We start from the raw sequence: 20886 nt of genomic DNA on the forward strand, positions 1-20886 counted from the left end.
TCTGAACCGATTTTCACGAAATTTAGCCAACATCAATCTGCACCTAATTCAGTTCTTTATGCCAAATTTCGTGCAAATCGAATTATATATAGGGACTTTGGTGCACTATTTACCTAAAATTGGACGAAACTATATATGTGAGCTATATCTAAATCTGAACCCATTTTCTGGAAACTTGGCACACATCATTCTGGACCTAATTCAGTACTCTATGCCAAATTTTGTGCAAATTGAAATATATATAGGGACTTTGGTGCACCATTTACCTAAAATGGGACGAAAATATATAGGGAGCTATATCTAAATCTGACCCGATTTTCTTGAATTTCAAGACCAAATAAGTGACTTGTGCCAAATTTCATCCAAATCGGATCATAAATGCGACCTGTACTTTGTTTACAGTTTAACATCTACAGACGGACGGACTGACGAACTTGCATAAATCGACTCAGAAAGTGATTCTATGCATATTCTCAAAAGGAACCATGTGTCTATCTCGTTTCCTTTTGCCTGTTACAAACATATGGACAAAGACATAATACCCTGTACCACAGTGTGGTGAAGGGTATAAAAATCCACCCCTATCAGTATTCCTAGAAAATATATTTAAAAAAATCCTTGCCTATTGTAACCTGTGAAAAAACTATATTTTCAAAATGTATGTCTGTCGGTAGTCCTGGATTTTTTTTAATACACTTCTTTAGAAATTCTTTGAATTATCTTGAATTTTATTTTCAAAAAACAAGTTCTTAAATTCAAAACAATCCTTTTAAGTATTAAAAATTTAATCTATTTTTATGAAGAAGTTTGTTTTATTAAAATTTCATAAAAATATACAAATTATGATTTCATTTTTATAAAAAAATAAAATTGATTTTCTGTATTTTTTTTACAAATTAATTTTCTCAATATTCAGCGTCTTTAAAATAAAAACAAACATATCCGTATTTTCTTCAATAATTTTCGATGTTGGTGTCCCTTCACCGTGACCCGCATTGCTATAGACCCTCAGCATTATTGGTTTCTTTTGATATTCTGAATTACGCACAGCATCCTGCAGAGCAGCAACGAATTTCAGCGAATGCAATGGACTAACACGATCATCATGATCGGCTGTTGTTACCAAAGTGGCAGGATATTCTTCATTCTCCGTTGTAGGGATATGCACATTATGTAGCGGTGAATATTTCAGGATATTATCAAAATGTTCCTTCTTATCGGGATTACCAAATTCCGAACACCAAGCGAAGCCAATTGTAAATTTGTGAAAACGTAACATATCCATAACACCGACTCGAGCTATAGCCGCACCAAAGAGATCAGGTCGCTGATTGATACATGCACCAATCAATAGGCCACCATTCGAACCTCCCTGGATTGCCAGACGGTCCTTGGTGGTATAATTATTGGTCACGAGATATTCGGCGGCAGCCTGGAAATCATTGAAGACATTTTGTTTGTTCAACAAGTTGCCAGCTCTGTGCCATTTTTCTCCATATTCATTACCACCACGCAGACTGGGCACGGCAACGACCCCATCAAAGGTATCAATGAAAGTTAAATACCTAACTGAAAAGTTAGGTTTCACAATTACCTGAAAACCTCCATAACCCGTAAGAAGACAAGGTCTGGGTGATCTCTTCTCTTCCTTGGTGATTTTGCCAATCACAAACATCGGTACTTTGGTCTTGTCCTTACTTTCATAGAACACCTGTTCCACTTGATAGTCGTTTGGCGAGAACCCCTCCATGTTGAGTTGAATATTTCTCCACACCTTGGGCGTAGATGTTTTCCAGCGGAAATCGTAATGATAAATAATGCCCGGTGTTAGAAACGAGGAAAACTTATAAAATATTTCCGATTCGGATTTATCACACCAAAAGTCGGAAATGTTACCAATATCCAAATCGAAAATGAATAGTAATTCTCCCGACTCCAGGGAATTGACCTGCAGTAGACTCTTCACATCGTGCATATAGTTGAGCACCAACTTGTCGTTGTCCACACAATCTACCCAATTCAAAACATCTCTGGCATGTTCGGGTATAAGGGTCTGCCAATTTTCTTCAGCTGGATTTTCAAGATCAATAATTATCACACGATAATTCGAGGCCCCATTATTTGTGTTAAAATACATTTTCGATCCCTTGTTGGTGATGTAGGTAAAGATATCATCAAATTTGTCAATAAGTTTTTTGATTTTTAATTTTCCCGTAATTTCCGCCTGAGGTTCCCAATCCGCATAGTAAACCAAATTACCATCAAAACCCCGATCGATAAATAGCAGCAGATATTTACCACAATCGGAAATTCTCGTTTGTATTTGCCATTTAGGTTCTTCGGGTAATTCGAAGACTAGAACATCCCTAACCTGCGACTGACCCAAGCGATGATAATATACTTTCTGATTGTTAGTTGATTCCGTTTGGGAGCCATCAAGCTTACCCTCTGCCTGGGGAAAGCAGCCATAAAAGAATCCTTTATTATCCTTCGTCCAAGTGATGCCAGAAAATTTCACTTTTTCCAAGACTTCATCGAAATCTCTGCCCGTTTCCACATTTCGTATGTGGATGGTAAACCAATCGGAACCATTAACGCTTAAACCATAGGCCATATATTTGCCATCTTCGGAAAAGACCTTGTGGGTTAAAGAAATGGTGCCATCACTGGACAAGGCATTGGGATCGAAAAATACTCGCGGTTCTCCATCCAAACTATCCAATTGATAGATAACATCTTGATTTTGTAGCCCTGAATTTTGTTCAAAATAATAATATTTGCCATGCTTGGCGGGACAATCACACCGCTCGTAGTTATACAGCTTTGTCATTTTCTCCATCAATTTCTTATGGGCTTCACAGCCCTGCAGGTAGGGTTGGCTAATATTATTCTGTTCTTCGATGAATTTTTTGGTTTCTTCCGAATCGGGATCTTCAAGCCAACGATAGACATCCTTCACCTCAACACCGTGGAGGGTTTCCACAACACTTTCATCCTTGCGGGCCGAGGGATATTGAGGACTGGATAGATCACTTTCACACCCCATTAAATCATCACTGCTACTCGAAGTCATTGTTGAGGACATTTCGAATTTTGTATCTTTCTGTTTTGAATTCTAATTTCGACTGAAGTTTATTGCAAAACTGCATGTGAGTTTATATTCCCTGGTAAATATGTTATCACGGTGCGATTTGTAAGTGTGTAATATCGTCCATGGGAATGTAATTTTTGCGGTGGGTCAGTAATTAGCAATTAGATTACAACTACTGGGAATGTGGTCGTGTTGAAGATCGCTATCGTAGTAAAGGGTAAATTAAGGTCTTCTTTTCAATAAAAAAAACAGAAAAAAAATCCAGGCGTGGATTTTTAAAAATTAATTTTTGGAGGCATAAACCAAGGTGAAGATTTTTAAAAATTAATTTTTGAAGAAAACCTACCATGTAATTACCAAAGACTATTCTTAGGCGTGAATTTGTTTTTAAATAAACATTTGTAGGCCTACCCAGGGGTGGATTATTTAAAATTTTCAAAGCCTATCCCTAGGCGTGAATATTTTAAAAATTAAATCTTCAAAGACTTCGATGACGAAATTGAAACCACCAATTATATTTATGTTTCTGCGATTTATCAAACTTTTTATTGTTAAAAATGCATCTACAAAAATTGGAATATAAAATAAGGAAGACGAAAAGGCAAGATATAACGACATAGATTTTATTATAACTTTTGATTCTTTTCATTATCCAAAAATTCAATCTAAGGTTCCACATTGACAACCACTCACAAATTGACCTTATCAATATTGAGACTTCTCAACATAAATGTCAATATATCGGAAACTTCTTCGATAATTTTCGATGTTGGTTTACCAGCACCATGTCCTGCATTGCTATAGACCCTCAAAAATATGGGATTCTTTTGATATTTCGAATGGCGAACAGCCTCCTGCAGGGCGGCAACAAATTTCAGCGAATGCAATGGGCTGACACGATCATCATGATCGGCAGTAAGTACCAAGGTAGCAGGATATTCTTCCTTCTCCGTTGTGGGAGTGTGGACATTATGCAGCGGTGAATATTTCAGGACATTTTCAAAATGTTCCTTCTCATCGGGATTACCATAATCCGAACACCAATAATGTCCTATGGTGAATTTATGGAAACGTAACATATCCATGACACCCACCTCAGCTACGGCAGCACCAAAGAGGTCAGGACGTTGATTGATACAGGCAGCAACTAGAAGACCACCATTGGAACCACCCTGAATTACCAACCTATCTTTGGTGGTATAATTGTTGGCGATGAGATATTCGGCGGCAGCCTGGAAATCATCGAACACATTTTGTTTGTTCAGTAGACGGCCTGCGTTGTGCCATTTTTCACCATATTCACCACCACCACGTAAATTGGGATAGGCCACAACACCATCAAAGGTATCCAAGAACATAACATCCATAACCCCAAATGAGGGATACATGCTGCAATTGAAACCTCCATAGCCGTACAGGAAACAGGGACGTGGTGTTCTCTTCTCTCCGGCCTGGGTATTTTGATAGACAATAAACATGGGAATCTTCGTCTTGTCCTTGCTTTCATAGAACACCTGTTCCACTTTGTACTTGGCTGGGGTAAACCCTTCCAAATTCAATTTAATTTCCCGCAACACCTTCGGTGTGAAATTGTCCCACTTGAAATCGTAATGATAAATTATGCCCGGAGTCAGGAACGAAGAAAACCTATAGAAGAATTCCGTTTGATGTTTCTTCGCTTTGATTTCCACCACACTACCCATTTCCAAATCGAATTTGTGTAGCATTTCCCCACTTTCCAGGGAATTCACTTGCAGAACACTTTTGGCATCGTGAAGATAGTGAAGGACCAGCATATTTTCATTTACACAATGTACCGCATCTAAAACATCGGTGGGATGTTCCACGATGATGGTTTGCCAATTCTCCAGGGCCGGATTTTCAAAATCAATCATAACGACACGATAATTGGAGGCATCTTTATTCGTGCGGAAATACATTTTCGAACCGATATTGGTAATGTATTCATAATCGGATTCGAATTTTTCCACGATTTTCTTGGCCTCAAATTTTGTGTTGATCTCCTTGCCAGGTTCCAAATCGGCATAGTACACGATGTTGTCCCGGCAATCCTTGGTGATTAACATTATCAGGTATTTACCACAATCTGAGACCACGGTTTGAAATTGCCAGGTCGGCTCCTCGGGGAATTCAGCAATGAGCACATCCTTCTCTTGCGGCTGACCCAAATGGTGATAATATAGTTTTTGATTTTCATTTGATTGGGTCTCCGAACCATCAGTCACTCCCTCTTGATGGGGAAATGAACAATAAAAGAATCCCTTGCTATCTTTGGTCCATGAAATTTCCGAGAACTTTACTTTTTCCAATACCTCTTCGAGATCCTTGCCCGTCTCCACATCACGTATGTGGATTTTAAACCAATCCGAACCATTGGCACTCAGGCCATAGCCCATGTACCGGCCATCTTCTGAAAAGGATTTCTTTACCAAAGCAATGGTACCATCACTGGACAAGGCATTGGGATCGAAAAATAATTCCGGTTCCGCTGTCAAACTCTCCTGGCGATACAAAACATGTTGATTCTGCAGACCCGTATTCCTTTGGAAATAATAATATTTGCCATGCTTGAGGGGACAATCATAGGTCTCATAGTTCCATACTTTGGTGAACTTCTCATTGATTTTCTTCCACTGGTCACAGCCCTCCAGGAAGGGTTGACTTATTTTATTTTGTTCCTCGACATATTTTTTTGTCTCCTCCGAATCGGGATCCTCCAACCAACGATAGACATCTTTTATTTCAACCCCGTGGTGAGTTTCGACCACACTTTCATCTCGACGGGCCACGGGATATTTGAGGGGAGAGATTTTGGTTTCAGAATCGAGCAATTTGGTTGGGGTATCAGCAGTCATGGTGACAGAATAAAGGCTATAATGATGAGTAGAATGAAGAATTGATTAGAATTTTGAATTTAGATTTTTTCGTTAGGAAGGAATTTTAAAGAAATTTGTTAAAAAAGTATTTAAAAGAAAGCAATTATGCTTCGAGGAATGTCCACAGGCGTAGAATTTTTCAAAATAATTTCCAGAGCCTATCCATAGGGGTAAAGATTATAATCCTTGGATTTTTTACAAATAATTTTTTAAATCCTATCCCAAGGACTGTTTAAAATTATTTTTTCTAGTCTTTGGATTTTTAAAATAAAATTTTCAAGTCTTATCCCCAGTTTTGGATTTCAAAAAAATATTTTTTAAATACCAAAGGCGTGGCTTTTTGAAACTTATTTTTTCAAAACCTATTTTTTATAGGGATTCAAGATCTATTAATAGGGATTTTTCAAACTTAATTTTTAAGACCTATTTATAGGCATGGATTTTTTGTCAAGCTTTCATCAAAGGCCTGAATTGATTTACATTAAATAATAGATTTTACAAATTATTACATTTTGTTTTATTATTAATTTTAAAATATATATAGAACAAGAAGAAGAATACAATATATGAATAAGAAGAAGCAAAGCAAATTTACAAATGTAAGTTATGAATTTTTTAAATGAATGTTTTTTTTTTGTTTTCTTTTGATAACATCGCGTCTTTCCATTTTCCGGCAATCTACCCTCCGCCTTTACAAATTAACCTTATCGATGTTAAGACTTCTCAACATGAAGGTCAACACATCCGTGGCTTCTTCGATACGTTTCGAAGTCGGTTTACCAGCTCCATGGCCAGCCTTGCTATAGACCCTCAACAATATGGGATTCTTTTGATATTCCGAATGGCGAACAGCCTCCTGGAGGGCAGCAACAAATTTCAGCGAATGCAAGGGGCTAACACGATCATCATGATCGGCAGTTAGAATCAATGTTGAGGGATATTCCTCCTTCTCCGATTTGGGAGTGTGGACATTATGCAGCGGTGAATACTTCAGGAGATTTTCAAAATGTTCCTTTTCATCGGGATTACCATAGTCGGAACACCAAGCATGACCAATGGTGAATTTATGGAAACGTAACATATCCATGACACCCACCTGGGCCACAGCAGCACCAAAGAGATCAGGACGTTGATTGATACACGCCCCCACCAAAAGGCCACCATTGGAACCACCCTGAATTACGAGACGATCTTTGGTGGTATAATTATTGGCCATGAGATATTCGGCGGCAGCCTGGAAATCATTGAAAACATTTTGTTTGTTCAGCAGGCGTCCAGCGTTGTGCCATTTTTCACCATATTCACCGCCACCACGTAAATTGGGGTAGGCAATGACCCCATCGAAGGTGTCAATGAACATGAGACCCGTAATACCAAACGAAGGCTGCATGCTGATGTTGAAACCTCCATAACCATAGAGGAAGCAGGGACGTGGTGTTCTCTTCTCCGCCCCTGAATTTTTGTACACAATAAACATGGGTATCTTTGTTTTGTCCTTGCTTTCATAGAACACCTGTTCCACCTTGTAGTTGGCTGGGGAAAAGCCCTCCAAATTCAATTTGATTTCTCTCAAAACTTTCGGGGTAAAATTATCCCACTTGAAATCATAATGATAAATGGTTCCCGGTGTCAGGAAAGAGGAAAAGTTATAAAACAACTCCGATTCCTTCTTTTTACCCGACAAGGCCACAATGGTACCAATGTCCAATTCAAATTTATGGATCAATTCTCCAGTTTGCAGGCTATTCACCTGCAGCGCGCTCTTGACATCTTGTATATAACCCAATACCAATTTATCCTCGTTGACACAATGGACCCAATCCAAAACATCGGTGGGATGTTCCGCGATGAGGGTTTGCCAATTCTCTTGGGCTGGATTTTCAAAATCAATCATAATGACACGATAATTGGAGGCATCCTTATTCGTGCGGAAATACATTTTCGATCCGGTATTGGTAATGTAATCATAATCCGATTCGAATTTTTCCACAATTTTTTTAACCTCCAATTTTTTATTGAGCTCTGCCCCGGGTTCCAAATCGGCATAGTAGACAATGTTGTCACGACAATCCTTGACAATGGCCATAATCAAATATTTGCCACAATCGGAGACCACCGATTGAATACGCCAGGTGGGTTCCTCGGGGAATTCGGTAATGAGGACATCCTTCTCCTGCGGCTGACCCACATAGTGGTAATATAATTTTTGATTTTCATTGGATTTTGTCTCAGAGCCATCAGTTTTACCCTCTTGATCGGGATAGCGGCCATAGAAGAAACCCTTGTTATCTTTGGTCCATGAAATTTCCGAAAATTTCACTTTTTCCAATACTTCCTCGAGATCTTTACCCGTCTCTACATCACGTATGTAAATCTTTATCCAATCCGAGCCACTAGCACTCAGGCCATAGGCCATGTAACGGCCATCTTCGGAAAATGATTTTTGGGCCAGGGCAATGGTACCATCACTGGACAAGGCATTGGGATCGAAAAACAAGCGTGGCTCCCCATCCAAGCTATCCTGTTGATACATCACACTCTGATTCTGCAGACCCGAATTCTTATAGAAATAATAATATTTGCCATGTTTCATGGGACAACCGTATTTTTCATAGTTCCACAACTTGGTCAACTTCTCGTTGATTTTCTTCCACGACTCACAGCCCTCCAGGAAGGGTTGACTTATTTTGTTTTGTTCCTCCACGTATTTTTGTGTCTCCTCCGAATCGGGATCCTCTAGCCAACGATAGACATCTTTAACCTCAACCCCATGGTGAGTTTCGACCACACTTTCATCCCGACGGGCCAGGGGATATTTGAGGGGAGAGATCTTCGTTTCAGAACCTATCAAATTGGCAGTGGTATCGGCAGTCATTGTGGCGGCGGCGTTTGAGCTGGCTTTAAGACTTGCAGAAAAATGCCGTCTAAGGAGTGTTGATAAGTTCTGTTGAATAACCCGCAGACCGTTTATTTGCATTCAAAAAATGTTTGGCGAAAAATGCTATGGAAGATTTGTGGAAATTCTGTGGGAAAGATTTCTTGTTGCCTCCGCAGAAATCTGTGGGAGAAAACACAAGAAGAAGAAATACATATTTTTTTGTTTATAAAGACTTTCTGAAGTAATATTTGGAATTGGACTTAAGGTGGGGGCAATTCTTAATATTTTATGAAAAAATCGAACAAATTCAAGAAAAAAGAAACTTTTGTAATGATTTGCATCATTTCAAACATCTGTGGATTATACTAATATTTCATAATTCTGAATTTTAAATTTTGAAAAAAAAAATTCAAAAATATTTCCTTTGAAATCCATTGGCATGCACTTTTTACAGTTCTCAATCGCTAGGATAATTGATTACAAATTAAATGTTTATGAATTATTGAAAAACCAAAAAATTTCGACTTTTCATAATTCAATATGTGCGATAGGAGGTGGGGAAAACCCCCCAAAATAGAAGAATGATGCCGCCAATAAGTCCAATTACTGTTTATTCTTAATGTAATTAGGGGGCAAACAACCACAAGAACAACAACACAAATCAATAAATATAGATTTTCAATCATGCTTTGATAATAACCAATACACCAAATAGCTAAGGGAAATTCACACTCACACAAACACACACACTTTGTACAGAACAAAAATAGAAAAAAAAATTATGAAAATATTTCACACATCGAACGGAATGGTTGGTCGGCTGGTTGATGGTGGTGGTGGTAGCTGGCTCGGCTCTTCGTTATAAATTTAAATCGATGACTGATCCAACACATATTTCAAAGAGTGCAATTTTGGAAAATCTTCTTAGTAATAAACACAAGTGGTAAAACGTCTCGAAATATTTCGTAATTTTTCCCGAAAAAAAATATGAAATGAAAAGTGCTATAGAAAACTGCACTCAATTTTTCTTGGGGATTACAAAGCCACAAAATATTTTTTTGGTAAACAAAAGATTTTATTAAACAAAAAAAAAAAAAAACGGAATGACATTAAATTATTAAATGAAAATAAAAAAAATGTGGGAAGCGTGGGATGGAAAACTACACAGAGATGTTGCTTTGGATGAGGTTCGCTAATTTTTTAAAATATTTTCTAATGAGCTGTTAGACAAAAAATTGTGGCATTTTGAAAAATATTTTTTTTTTAAATTCCTCGTAGGTATGGAGTTCTTAATTTTTCCGAGGAACTTCTTAAAAATATTTTTTCAATGCCTATTATAAACATGGAATTTTGTTAAATATAATTTGTGCATATTTTTTAAGGCACAGCTTAAAAGGTTGATTTTAATATAATACTCATAGGGACAAAGGATTTTTTTAATATTTTTTCAAGGCTTATGATAAACATGGAGTTTTTAAATATATTTAAAAATATTTTTTAACAATGGTTATACGATGAGTGGATTTTTTAGGGAATACTTTTTCAAGGGTTAACTCCCAAAGATTTTTTAAAGAATAATTTTTTAAGAAATATTTTTCTAAGGACTACCATCAGGCGAGGATTTTTTTAAAAATATTTTTCTAAGAACTACCACCAGTCGTGGCTTTTTATACCCTTCACCACACTGTGGTACAGGGTATTATGTCTTTGTGCATATGTTTGTAACAGGCAAAAGGAAACGAGATAGACCCATGGTTCCTTTTGAGAATATGCATAGAATCACTTTCTGAGTCGATTTACGCCATCCGTATCCGTCCATGTATTTTTGTTAACAAAGTACAGGTCGCATTTTTGATTCGAATTGGATGAAGTTTGGCACAGCTCCTTTATTCGGCCCAAGGACGAACCCTATTGAAATTGGGAAAAATCGGCTCAGATATATATATATATATATATTCCGATTTGCACGAAATTTGGCATGGCGTAATGAATTAGGTCTAGAATGATGTGTTTTAAGTTTCCTGAAAATCGGTCCAAATTTAGACATAGCTCCCATATATATTTTCGTCCGATTTAAGATAAATGGTGCACCAAAGTCCCTAAATATCTCTCGATTTGCACGAAATTTGGCACAGCGTAATGAATTTGGTCTAGAATGAAGTGTGTTAAGTTTTCTGAAAATCGGTTCAGTTTTAGATATAGCTCCCATATATATTTTCGTCCGATTTAAGGTAAATGGTGCACCAAAGTCCCTAAATATCTTTTGATTTACACGAAATTTGGCACAGCGTAATGAATTAGGTCTAGTAAGATGTGTATTGAGTTTCCTGAAAATCGGTTCAGATTTAGATATATCTCCCATATATTTTCGTCCAATTTAAGGTAAATGGTGTACCAAAGTCCCTTAATATATTTCGGTTTGCACGAAATTTGGCATAGCGTAATGAATTATGTCTCGAATGAAGTGTGTTAAGTTTCCTGAAAATCGGTTCAGATTTATATATAGCTCTCCTATATATTTTCGTCCGATTTAATGTAAATGGTGTACCAAAGTACCTATATATCTTTCGATATGCACTACATTTGGGATAACGTAATGAATTATGTCTAGAATGATGTGTGTTAAGTTTCCTGAAAATCGGTCAAAATTTAGATATAGCTCCCATATATATGTTCCTCCGATTTAATGTAAATGGTGTAACAAAGTCTCTATATATCTTTCGATTTGCATGAAATTTGGCATAACGTAATGAATTGGGTCTAGAATGATGTGTTTTAAGTTGCCTGAAAATCGGTCCAGATTTAGATATAGCTCCAATATATATTTTGTTCCGATTTTATGTAAATTGTGCACTAAAGAGCCAATGTTTGTGCGATTGCCATACAATTTTGTACAATTAACTGTAGATAATATAAGTTAATCTCTGGAAAGTCTCATTGAAATCGGTTCAGTGGAAAGTTATGCCGATTGACACAAAATTTTGCTCAACTTGCTGAAGTTAATATAACCTAGCGTGTGGAAAGTTTTGAAATCGGTTCAGATTTGGATAAAGCTCCTATATATATTTTCTCCCGATTTTTAGTACATGATCTCGAAATGTGGCCGATATGCACAAAACATTCTGAATATAGTATAACCTTTTTTTTACATGTAGGATGGGTTCTGGCCAATGAAGACCCCTAGTGTTTTTGCAAAGATCGGTTAATATTTAGGGGATGAAATGTACCAAATACTTATTTTTTATCCGGTTTTCTGGTCGCTCCAGAGGCCGCAATTATGGCCCGAACATCGCGTGTTTTTACATGGAGATTTTGATAAAGATTGGTCAATATTTAGCGGGTCAAATGGACCCCGACTTTTGTGTGAAAAATGACAAAATTTGTACTCTATAGCGTATATATTTAGCCCTGAAGGACATAGACCCGAGATGTTGATATTATATCCAAAATACCAATTATATTGTCGTATGTACTCGGATGTGGGAGTTACATTTAAATATTTTAATTACTAAATATAATCTGAATAGGTTAATACCTCACTGAAATATAGCTCTGATCGCTTTGAAATTTTCCATGAAGATCCATGTATGGTCAAGGACAAAGCCTATAATTTTCAGTGATGATCCGATAAAAATATTGGGATGAAGTGGGCCGAAAACTTATTTTTTGTGTTTTTTTTTTTCGTGTCGATCTATAGACCACAATTGAAAGCCGGACATCACAATACAACCCACGGTGAAGGGAAAGCGGACAAGTAATTAGAAGGGGTGCACTGAAATATTTTTGACCACTAGTCGTCAAAAGAATGCAAATATCGCGAAATATTGCCCAAGCTCAAAAAATAGGACCACAGAAATTTAGATTTTCGTGGACGTTGTGTCGGCTCATATGGTCGGCCCCGTCCGACTATACTGCTCCGCTCACTGATTTTGTAAATATTTTTAAATATTTTGTTAGGTCCTGATTTTCCTTATTTAGGTCCTAAAATGTTTTCCTTTATTTAGGTCTTGATATGGTTTAAATTTTTTTTAGCTTCAGATTTTTTCTTCAGTGTTTGGGTCTTGATCTTTTTTTAAGATTATTTTTCTTAGGTCCTAATATGTTTTTTTAATAATATTTCTTTATAAAGTGCTGATATTTTTTAAAAACAATCACATTCGTTGTATGAACATTCTTTAAAAAATCACACTTGTTCCAATGAAAACACTTAGAAAAATGCTCCGAAAAAATCCATGTTTATTGCTTCGCTACTGCTAAAAAAATATTCTTGAAAAAATAATCAAATTATTCCCTTCCATTTCCACAAAATTGTGGTAGTGGGGGCGTGCGTGTGCCAGCGTTTTTCTTTTGTTTTTGTAAAAAATAAAGTGTATTAGTTTAATTTTAAATTGAACACTCATCATTGACACAATGTGGAAAACACAACAAGTACAAAAAAATTAAAACAACAACAAAAAATCCTTAACTTGATCAAAAAAAAAAAAAAAAAATATGATGATGAAAAAAATGACGAGAGCATCAACATTCATAATGATAATTATTGTCAATAACATAATTATGGTTTATGTGTGTGTGTGTCTGTGTCTGTAGATGACGATGATTCCCAATAATGATCATCAGTGACGTGCCAAACATCATTATGATGATTTTGATTTTGAAAATAAATTTGACACCCACGCATTTTTGTGTGTGTCGATATTTTTGGTGGGGAATTCTCTTGAGCGGATTTTTCTACTGCTCACTGAAAATATTTTGGAAAATTCGTGAAAAATCACAAGTGAGAATGTGGAAAATTGTTTAGCTGAGAACAAAATGGATTTGAGTGAAATTTCGTTGGGTCCATCGTCATGGGCATTTATAAACTCAGACAACGGCGAGGATCAGCATCAGTCAACTTTGAATTGTCTTCTAGTGAGGAACAGTTAGCCAAAGTCAAAACTAATAACCAAACATGTCTCTTGAACGTGCCGTTAAAGCCAAGGTGAATAATTGTGAAAAAAGAAAAAAAAATTAAATTATATTTTTAGAAAATCAAAAAATGTGAAGAAGAAGCAACAATTTTAATCAAATTGAAAAATTTGTGTAGTGACCATATATGGTGTGCCCGGAGATCCATTACTAATGTGCAACCAAATTTATTTACCATTTACAGATTGCCGCCAAGCGCAATCCCCAGATGGACAAAGAAGCCCAAGAATGGATGGAAGCCATTTTGGGTGAGAAATTCCCCGCTGGCGTTGAATACGAAGATCACCTCAAGGACGGTCAAGTTTTGTGCAAACTGATCAACACCTTGTCCCCCAATGCCGTGCCCAAGATCAACAGCTCCGGTGGCCAATTCAAGATGATGGAAAACATCAACAACTTCCAAAAGGCCTTGAAGGCTTACGGTGTACCCGATTTGGATGTCTTCCAAACTGTTGACTTGTGGGAAAAGAAGGATATTGCTCAAGTGACCAATACCATCTTTGCCTTGGGCCGTGCTGTAAGTATTTGAAACTCCTACACATTTGGGATTTCGATTATTAATCTATAATTTCCCTCCCTCCTCAACAGTGCTACAAACACCCTGAATTCTCTGGACCCTACTTGGGACCCAAGCCCGCCGATGAATGCAAGCGTGAATTCTCTGAAGAACAATTGAAGGCTGGCCAAACCATCATTGGCTTGCAAGCCGGTCAAAACAAGGGTGCCACCCAATCTGGCCAAAACATCGGTGCCAGCCGCAAGATCTTGTTGAACAAGTAAATTCCAAGTCCAAACAATTTACAAAGTCATTTTTAAGTTAAGTTTTTTTATTTGTGAAAATTCCTTGCAATCAAACAAACAACAAACACTTAAACAAATACACACACACAAACATACACATACATCCACCCACCAAACCAACACATACATAAATGTTTGAGAGAATGTAGTGGAAACAAAATCGTTTTGTATTTTATATAAAGTAAACATAAGTTTATGTTTAAGTTATTTTATATAAAAAAAGCCAAGCCAAAAAAAAAATTGTAAAATTAGTTAAATTATAAAAAATATAAAAATAATAAAAAAGAAACGCGTTTCAAAAAAATGAACTGATAAAACCTAACCAAAAAAACAAAACCCCTAGATGTGTTATTATTTCAGAAGGTATTAGGTATTGAATAACTATTTTTAAATAAATATTTTTTAAAATATCACAAATATTTCATAAATATAAAAATAATTTTAAAAAATATTTTTTTAAAGATTATAAAAGATTTTAAAAGTATATTTTTTCATTTAAATTTCTTTATTAAACTTTAAAATTTAATAACTTTTTTTTAAATATAAAAATAAATTTATAAAATTAAAAAAAAAAAAATCTTAAAGATAAACGCCTAATGTTAGGCCATGGAAAATTTAATTTAAAAAATCCATCCCTAATATTAGGCAATGAAAAAAATTATTTTTAAAAATCCACGCCTAATATTAGGCCATGGAAAATTTAATTTAAAAAATCCATCCCTAATATTAGGCAGTGAAAAAAATTATTTTTAAAAATCCACGCCTAATATTAGGCTATGGAAAAATTAATTAAAAAATCCATGCCAAATATTAGGCCATATTAATTAATTGATAGGCCTTGGATAAATGAATTTTAAAAATCCACGTCTCCTAATATTAGGCTAGTAAGGAAAGCAGTAAAGTCGGACTGGGCCGACTATATAATACCCTTCACCACTTTGAGTACATTCTACATAGTCTCCAGAGTCGATTTTTCGAAAGAACATTGGCATGAAATTGAACGAAAGATATGTAAGAAGTTTGGTGCACCATTTACCTTAAATCGGATGAAAATATATATGGGAGCTATACCTAAATCTGAACCGATTTTCACGAAACTTACCACACATCGTTATAGACTCAATTCAGTACGCTATGGCAAATTTCGTGCATATCGAAAGATATATAGGGACTTTGGTGCAGTATTTATCTTAATCGGACGAAAATATACATGGAAGCTATATCAATAACACACATCATTCTAGACCTATTTCATTACGCTGTGCCAAATTTCGTGCAAATCGAAAGATATATAGGGACTTTGATACACCATTTACATTAAATCGGATGAAAATATATATGTGAGCTATATCTAAATCTGAGCCGATTTTTCTCAATTTCAATACGGTTCGTCCTTGGGCCAAATAAGTTACCTATGCCAAATTTCATCCAAATCGGATGATTAATGCGACTTTGTTGCGTACTTTGTTTACAATTTATCATCAACAGATGGACGGACAGACGAACGGACATGAATCGAATGAGAAAGTGATTCTATGCATATTTTCAAAAGGGCCCATGGGTCTATTTCGTTTCCGTTTGCCTGTTACAAACATATGCACAATGACATAATACCCTGTACAACAGTGTGGTGCAGGGTATAAAAATACACGCCTAATATAAGACCTTAATTTTTTTTAAATCCTCGCCTATTTGAAACCTTGAAAACAAAATTATTAGAAATACACTCCTGTTTTAGTTCTCAAAATAAATAAAACGTTTGTAGTAGTTCTCAAAAAGAAAAATAAATAAATAATTCCTGCCCTGTTATACTTCTCGAAAAAGACATTTTTTAAATCCACGCCTATACATCGTAGGAAAAAATACAAAGTCATTTTTAATGGATTGGATTTTTAAAATCCACCTTAAAAAATAGTTTTCGAAAAAAATATTAACAAATCCATTCAAAAATCCGTTCCTAATTTGCTTTATAAACATATTTTCAAAACTTCTTAATATTCCTGAATTTATTTTACACATCCCCCTAGTTATTTTCTTGTCCCAAATAACCTTACATCGACCTTCAAACAAAGTTTTCTTTTTCGAATTACACAAAATCGATTTGTAGGTCAGTGGGTGTATGGTACGTCAATGGACAATTTTCTCCGGCAAGACTAACGCGTCATAATAAATTAAAAATACACGAAGCATTCCAAAAACACCTCCATCTAAAATTAGGCTCTAAATGTGAAAGATGTGTTTTTATTGTCATAAATCTTGTTGTTTGTTAATATATAATTTAATAAATATTGTCAGTAGTGTATTAACACTGTTAACCCATGCTGAGTCAAAGGCAAATGATTAATAATAATTTTCTTTTTTAATTTTATTATTTAATTATTTATATATATTTATTATTTAATTATTCAAAATATATGTAGGTGGAAAGACGTTGAGGTATATATATTTTTTTTTTGTAATTCAATTATGACTATAGCATGGTTCTTATTTTTAATAACATTAAAAACTATACCTCCAACAAAAATTTTAATAAGTTTCAGCTGTGTGTGCATCTTTTATATATTATGAGATTTGTGTTGAAACCAATACGTGCTTCTCTGAATCACATACTTAAATTGTGTTTTGGAATTTGGCCTTACATGTAATGTTAACATTTTGGTGTAAATATTTTTTTTTGAAAATTGTTTGCAAATTTGCAACAAATTATAGATATCTTCATTTTGTTTATAATTAAAAACGTGCATGTTTATATTAAAGCAAAAAATGGTTATTACGTTCATTTTGGGAAATGGAAGGGGGATAGTTTCTGAATATTCATTCATTGACACGTCCATTGCATCAAGCATCACAGCACATTGTCTGTGGATGGATAACGACAAATTGAGAACTTATCTCAAATCAATTTTTTTCACCCTCACATTTTTATTTTCGCGGTGCTATCCAAAAAGACCCCTCGGCCTAATAATTTATTCACGATCTCATTGGCAATTCATATTATAGTAGACCGCTGAGGTGTTCCACGCGTCTGAGATTTTCAAAATTATTTTAGAAAGCCTCCCAGGACTTCCAGTTTGATTTAGAGATGTTCGAATATCTATGATATCCTCCATATTACATACGTTCCCATATTATTATAGACCGTTTTGTAATATATTAGAAGATCTTTGTGGTTTCTGATATTTTTTCCATATTTCAGAGATTTTGTTGTTACTATAAAATTTCTATATTTTTATTATAGAATATCTCTGGTCGATAAATATCATTTTAGATCTCTGAGACGTCTATGTTCAACGAAGTTTAACATGAATGACCTTTACAGTACTTTAGAAGTCCTCTGAGATTTTAAATTTTTTATAGGCTATCAGATGTCTTTCATACTATACTAGAACTCCTTTGATACCTTTGGGACCTTCTATATATTTTCGAAGTCCCCTAAAATCGTCGATATTATTCTAGAATACTTCTGAAATTTTCAAGAATTTTCAATATCAATTATTGATGTACTTTAAAATCTAGAAAACTGAAGTAATCGACCTCTCAGGTAGTCCATGGTATTCTAGAAGACATCTGAGACTCTTCCATGTTATTGTAGATGACTCCCGAGTTCTTCCTTTTCAGATCTATTATATAAAATGTCTCTGGCTCGTATCATATCATTTTTAGATCTATGAGATTATCAATATTTTATATTGAAAATTTTTAATTTTTATAGAATGATTTTGTAATTTTTCAAACTATTATATATATATATATATATATCTTCCATATTTGTATCTGATATCTTCCATATTTGTATACAAGAAGTCTTACATGTTATTATATATGACCACCTGAGATATGCCATGTTTTATAGAAGACTTCTCAGGACTTCCATACTATTCTAGAATCAACTTGTGGGGACTTCGATTTATGGAATTGATTATAATTTGCTTCTTAATATGCTACTACCACAGTCACTACACGTACTTGGGCTTAAAGGAAATTCGCCTGTACTATAGAAGTCTGCCCAATTATTAGAACACATCTGTAAGGTCTCCCTTGGTATTTAAGACGACATCGTCTAATTTTTTAATATCATCTTACATTTGTGTCGTCATCCAAAAATTCATAAAAATCGATTACAAAATTTTTTTCCGCCTCATTACTTTTCCAAAAACACTACACATTTGCTTAGAAGTTTCTGCAATTTATATCAGCAAGTGTTTTAGGGGTGGATTATCCTATTACCTAACTATCTAAGAAAACAATGATGGTAAAATGGGGGAGGAGGGCGATGTTAGTAAATTTAGTTACCCTCCCTTTGGACATTCAGAAGAATCCACATTTTACAAATGACAACATACATGTATAAAAATAATCATAAATTCCGATATTTAATGTTTCAAAGAAGTTTTAGTTACCGAATATCCCATAGAGTTGTTGAGAAGTTTCCTTGAAGTCATAACTAATAGAGGATGGTTGATTGCAAAACAATTTTATTGTAGTGGTCGGTCATACAGAGAAAACATAGTAATGATAAAAAATGATGGGTGGAGTTCTATCTGACATTTTTCTCGTCATACTCTGGCTAGAATAAATTTCAAACATAGTCCCCATAGGTTGGCAGTTTCCTTATTGATTCGTGAATCAACATTTTTTCTATTGAAATACTCAAGATTATGTTTTCTTTTTTTGTAAAAATTTTTAAAACAAAAATCCTTGAGATTATAAAAGATTAAAACTGAAAAATAAAACAATTTTTATGTTTGTTTTTTCTTAGCAATTTGTTAATGTTAAGTTTATTGCATATCAAAGATGAATATTAATTGTTAATATAACATTGATGCTTATAATGTAAATGTAGTTTTAAATGTTTTACATTTGTATGATTACAATAACAATCATATATGGACTTAATCTAAACGAAAATCATTATTCCACACTTCAATTCAATTACTTCAATTTCTCTTGTATTTTACGGGTATATGCCTCCATTTCCTCGCACTGTGGCAAGCCCTTAATATTCTTCAACATACTATCCAAAACCGGAGTTATCTCATTGCTGGCCTCTGTCTTCGCATCAAATTTGCTACTATCCGTCAATGTTGCCATTGCATTAAGTAACGCTTCGATTTTTATATCAAAATCACCAACACATTCTAAATTTTCACAAAGTTTCGAAAATGTTTTCGCACTTACAAATTCATCGCAAATTTTGGGAAATTGTGAGGAAATGGATGATATTAAAAAACATGACTTGACAAATACCCGTGAATTTAAACTGCCTAGGCAGTGTTGGACTCCAGCAATGCCTCCGTGTTTGGTAAATTCCACTGTGGCCGGCTCATAATTTTGCATTAACGATGACAGGGCATACAGGGCGCTGGCAACAACTTCTTGATCTTTATCTTGCAGATATGATATCAAATGTTCGACAATGTTGTTTTCAACAAAATGCTGTTGGCAATACACGTTGTTTTGTGACATCTCCGCCAATACCTTAATTGCATTTGTACGCAATGGCACCACATCGCTTTTAATGCATTTAATGAGAATATCGGTGCCACCAAGTTTAACAAAACTATTTGCAAAATCCATATTATCAATATAATCACGGACAATATCTAGGGCCTCAACTTTATCTTCATCACTGGTAGCTGGATCCTCCAGTAGTTGTATTGCTTTGGCCAATTCATCCATAACATCGACAGTCATCGATTTGAGGACTTTTTCGAGAAATTCTTTTTTCTCTGGATCCATTTCTTCATATTTCGATGGACCACAATCTTCGTTGGTCTGATAACGAATGGCTAATTTAAGCAGATCCTGTAGATTTTTAGGTTGTCTCGCCATTTTGTTGCTGTGCCAACTGTAAATGTAGGACAAAAATATAGTAGTGACTTCCAATTGTTAATATAGGAATTTTGATATCTTATTTTAGAATAGATGTGTTTAATATTCTTCAAAAAATATTATTGTCCTTTGTGTTATAGAGTTTTCAATATTTATATATTAGCACATGTTGTTCTTCTTTTTCATGGAATATTCTTTATACTTTCACACAAACTAAACTTAGACTTTTTTTTACAAAATCACGGGCCGTAATATTTTACTGAGGTCCGTAATGAACGGACGGACGCACACCGATCAGTAAACGGATAACTTTTACAATATGACCATACATTTGGAGATATGCACCTAATGGGTGCATTGGACTTTGTTTTACCACTAACAAACATATATAGTCCATAGCATATTACTGGCTTTTGTGA

At 35.0% G+C, this 20886-nt stretch overlaps 5 protein-coding genes across 5 annotated transcripts; 1 reads left to right on the forward strand and 4 right to left on the reverse strand.

Moving 5' to 3' along the window:
* Positions 1–889: 889 nt before the first annotated feature.
* LOC133328167 (prolyl endopeptidase-like) lies at positions 890–3073 on the reverse strand. Its single transcript, XM_061536723.1, has one exon. It carries the CDS (start codon positions 3071–3073, stop codon positions 890–892), a length of 2184 nt encoding a protein of 727 aa, XP_061392707.1.
* Positions 3074–3780: 707 nt separating this feature from the next.
* On the reverse strand, positions 3781–5967 carry LOC133328168 (prolyl endopeptidase-like). Its single transcript, XM_061536724.1, has one exon. It carries the CDS (start codon positions 5965–5967, stop codon positions 3781–3783), a length of 2187 nt encoding a protein of 728 aa, XP_061392708.1.
* Positions 5968–6679: 712 nt separating this feature from the next.
* LOC133328164 (prolyl endopeptidase-like) lies at positions 6680–8959 on the reverse strand. Its single transcript, XM_061536719.1, has one exon. It carries the CDS (start codon positions 8861–8863, stop codon positions 6680–6682), a length of 2184 nt encoding a protein of 727 aa, XP_061392703.1. The 5' UTR covers positions 8864–8959.
* A 4743-nt stretch (positions 8960–13702) lies between these two features.
* On the forward strand, positions 13703–14617 carry LOC133328159 (muscle-specific protein 20). Its single transcript, XM_061536716.1, has 3 exons — positions 13703–13847; positions 14019–14351; positions 14423–14617. The coding sequence occupies exons 1-3, from the start codon at positions 13818–13820 to the stop codon at positions 14612–14614; spliced, it is 555 nt and encodes a 184-aa protein (XP_061392700.1). The 5' UTR covers positions 13703–13817; the 3' UTR covers positions 14615–14617.
* Positions 14618–19567: 4950 nt separating this feature from the next.
* On the reverse strand, positions 19568–20510 carry LOC133328169 (uncharacterized). Its single transcript, XM_061536725.1, has one exon. The coding sequence runs from the start codon at positions 20465–20467 to the stop codon at positions 19568–19570; it is 900 nt and encodes a 299-aa protein (XP_061392709.1). The 5' UTR covers positions 20468–20510.
* Between the last annotated feature and the right edge of the window lie 376 nt (positions 20511–20886).

Source organism: Musca vetustissima, unplaced genomic scaffold, assembly GCF_032173495.1.
Source record: "Musca vetustissima isolate MV318-11 ecotype Yass unplaced genomic scaffold, APGP_CSIRO_Mvet_v1 utg26657, whole genome shotgun sequence".
In the NCBI taxonomy this organism is placed as follows: domain Eukaryota; kingdom Metazoa; phylum Arthropoda; class Insecta; order Diptera; family Muscidae; genus Musca; species Musca vetustissima.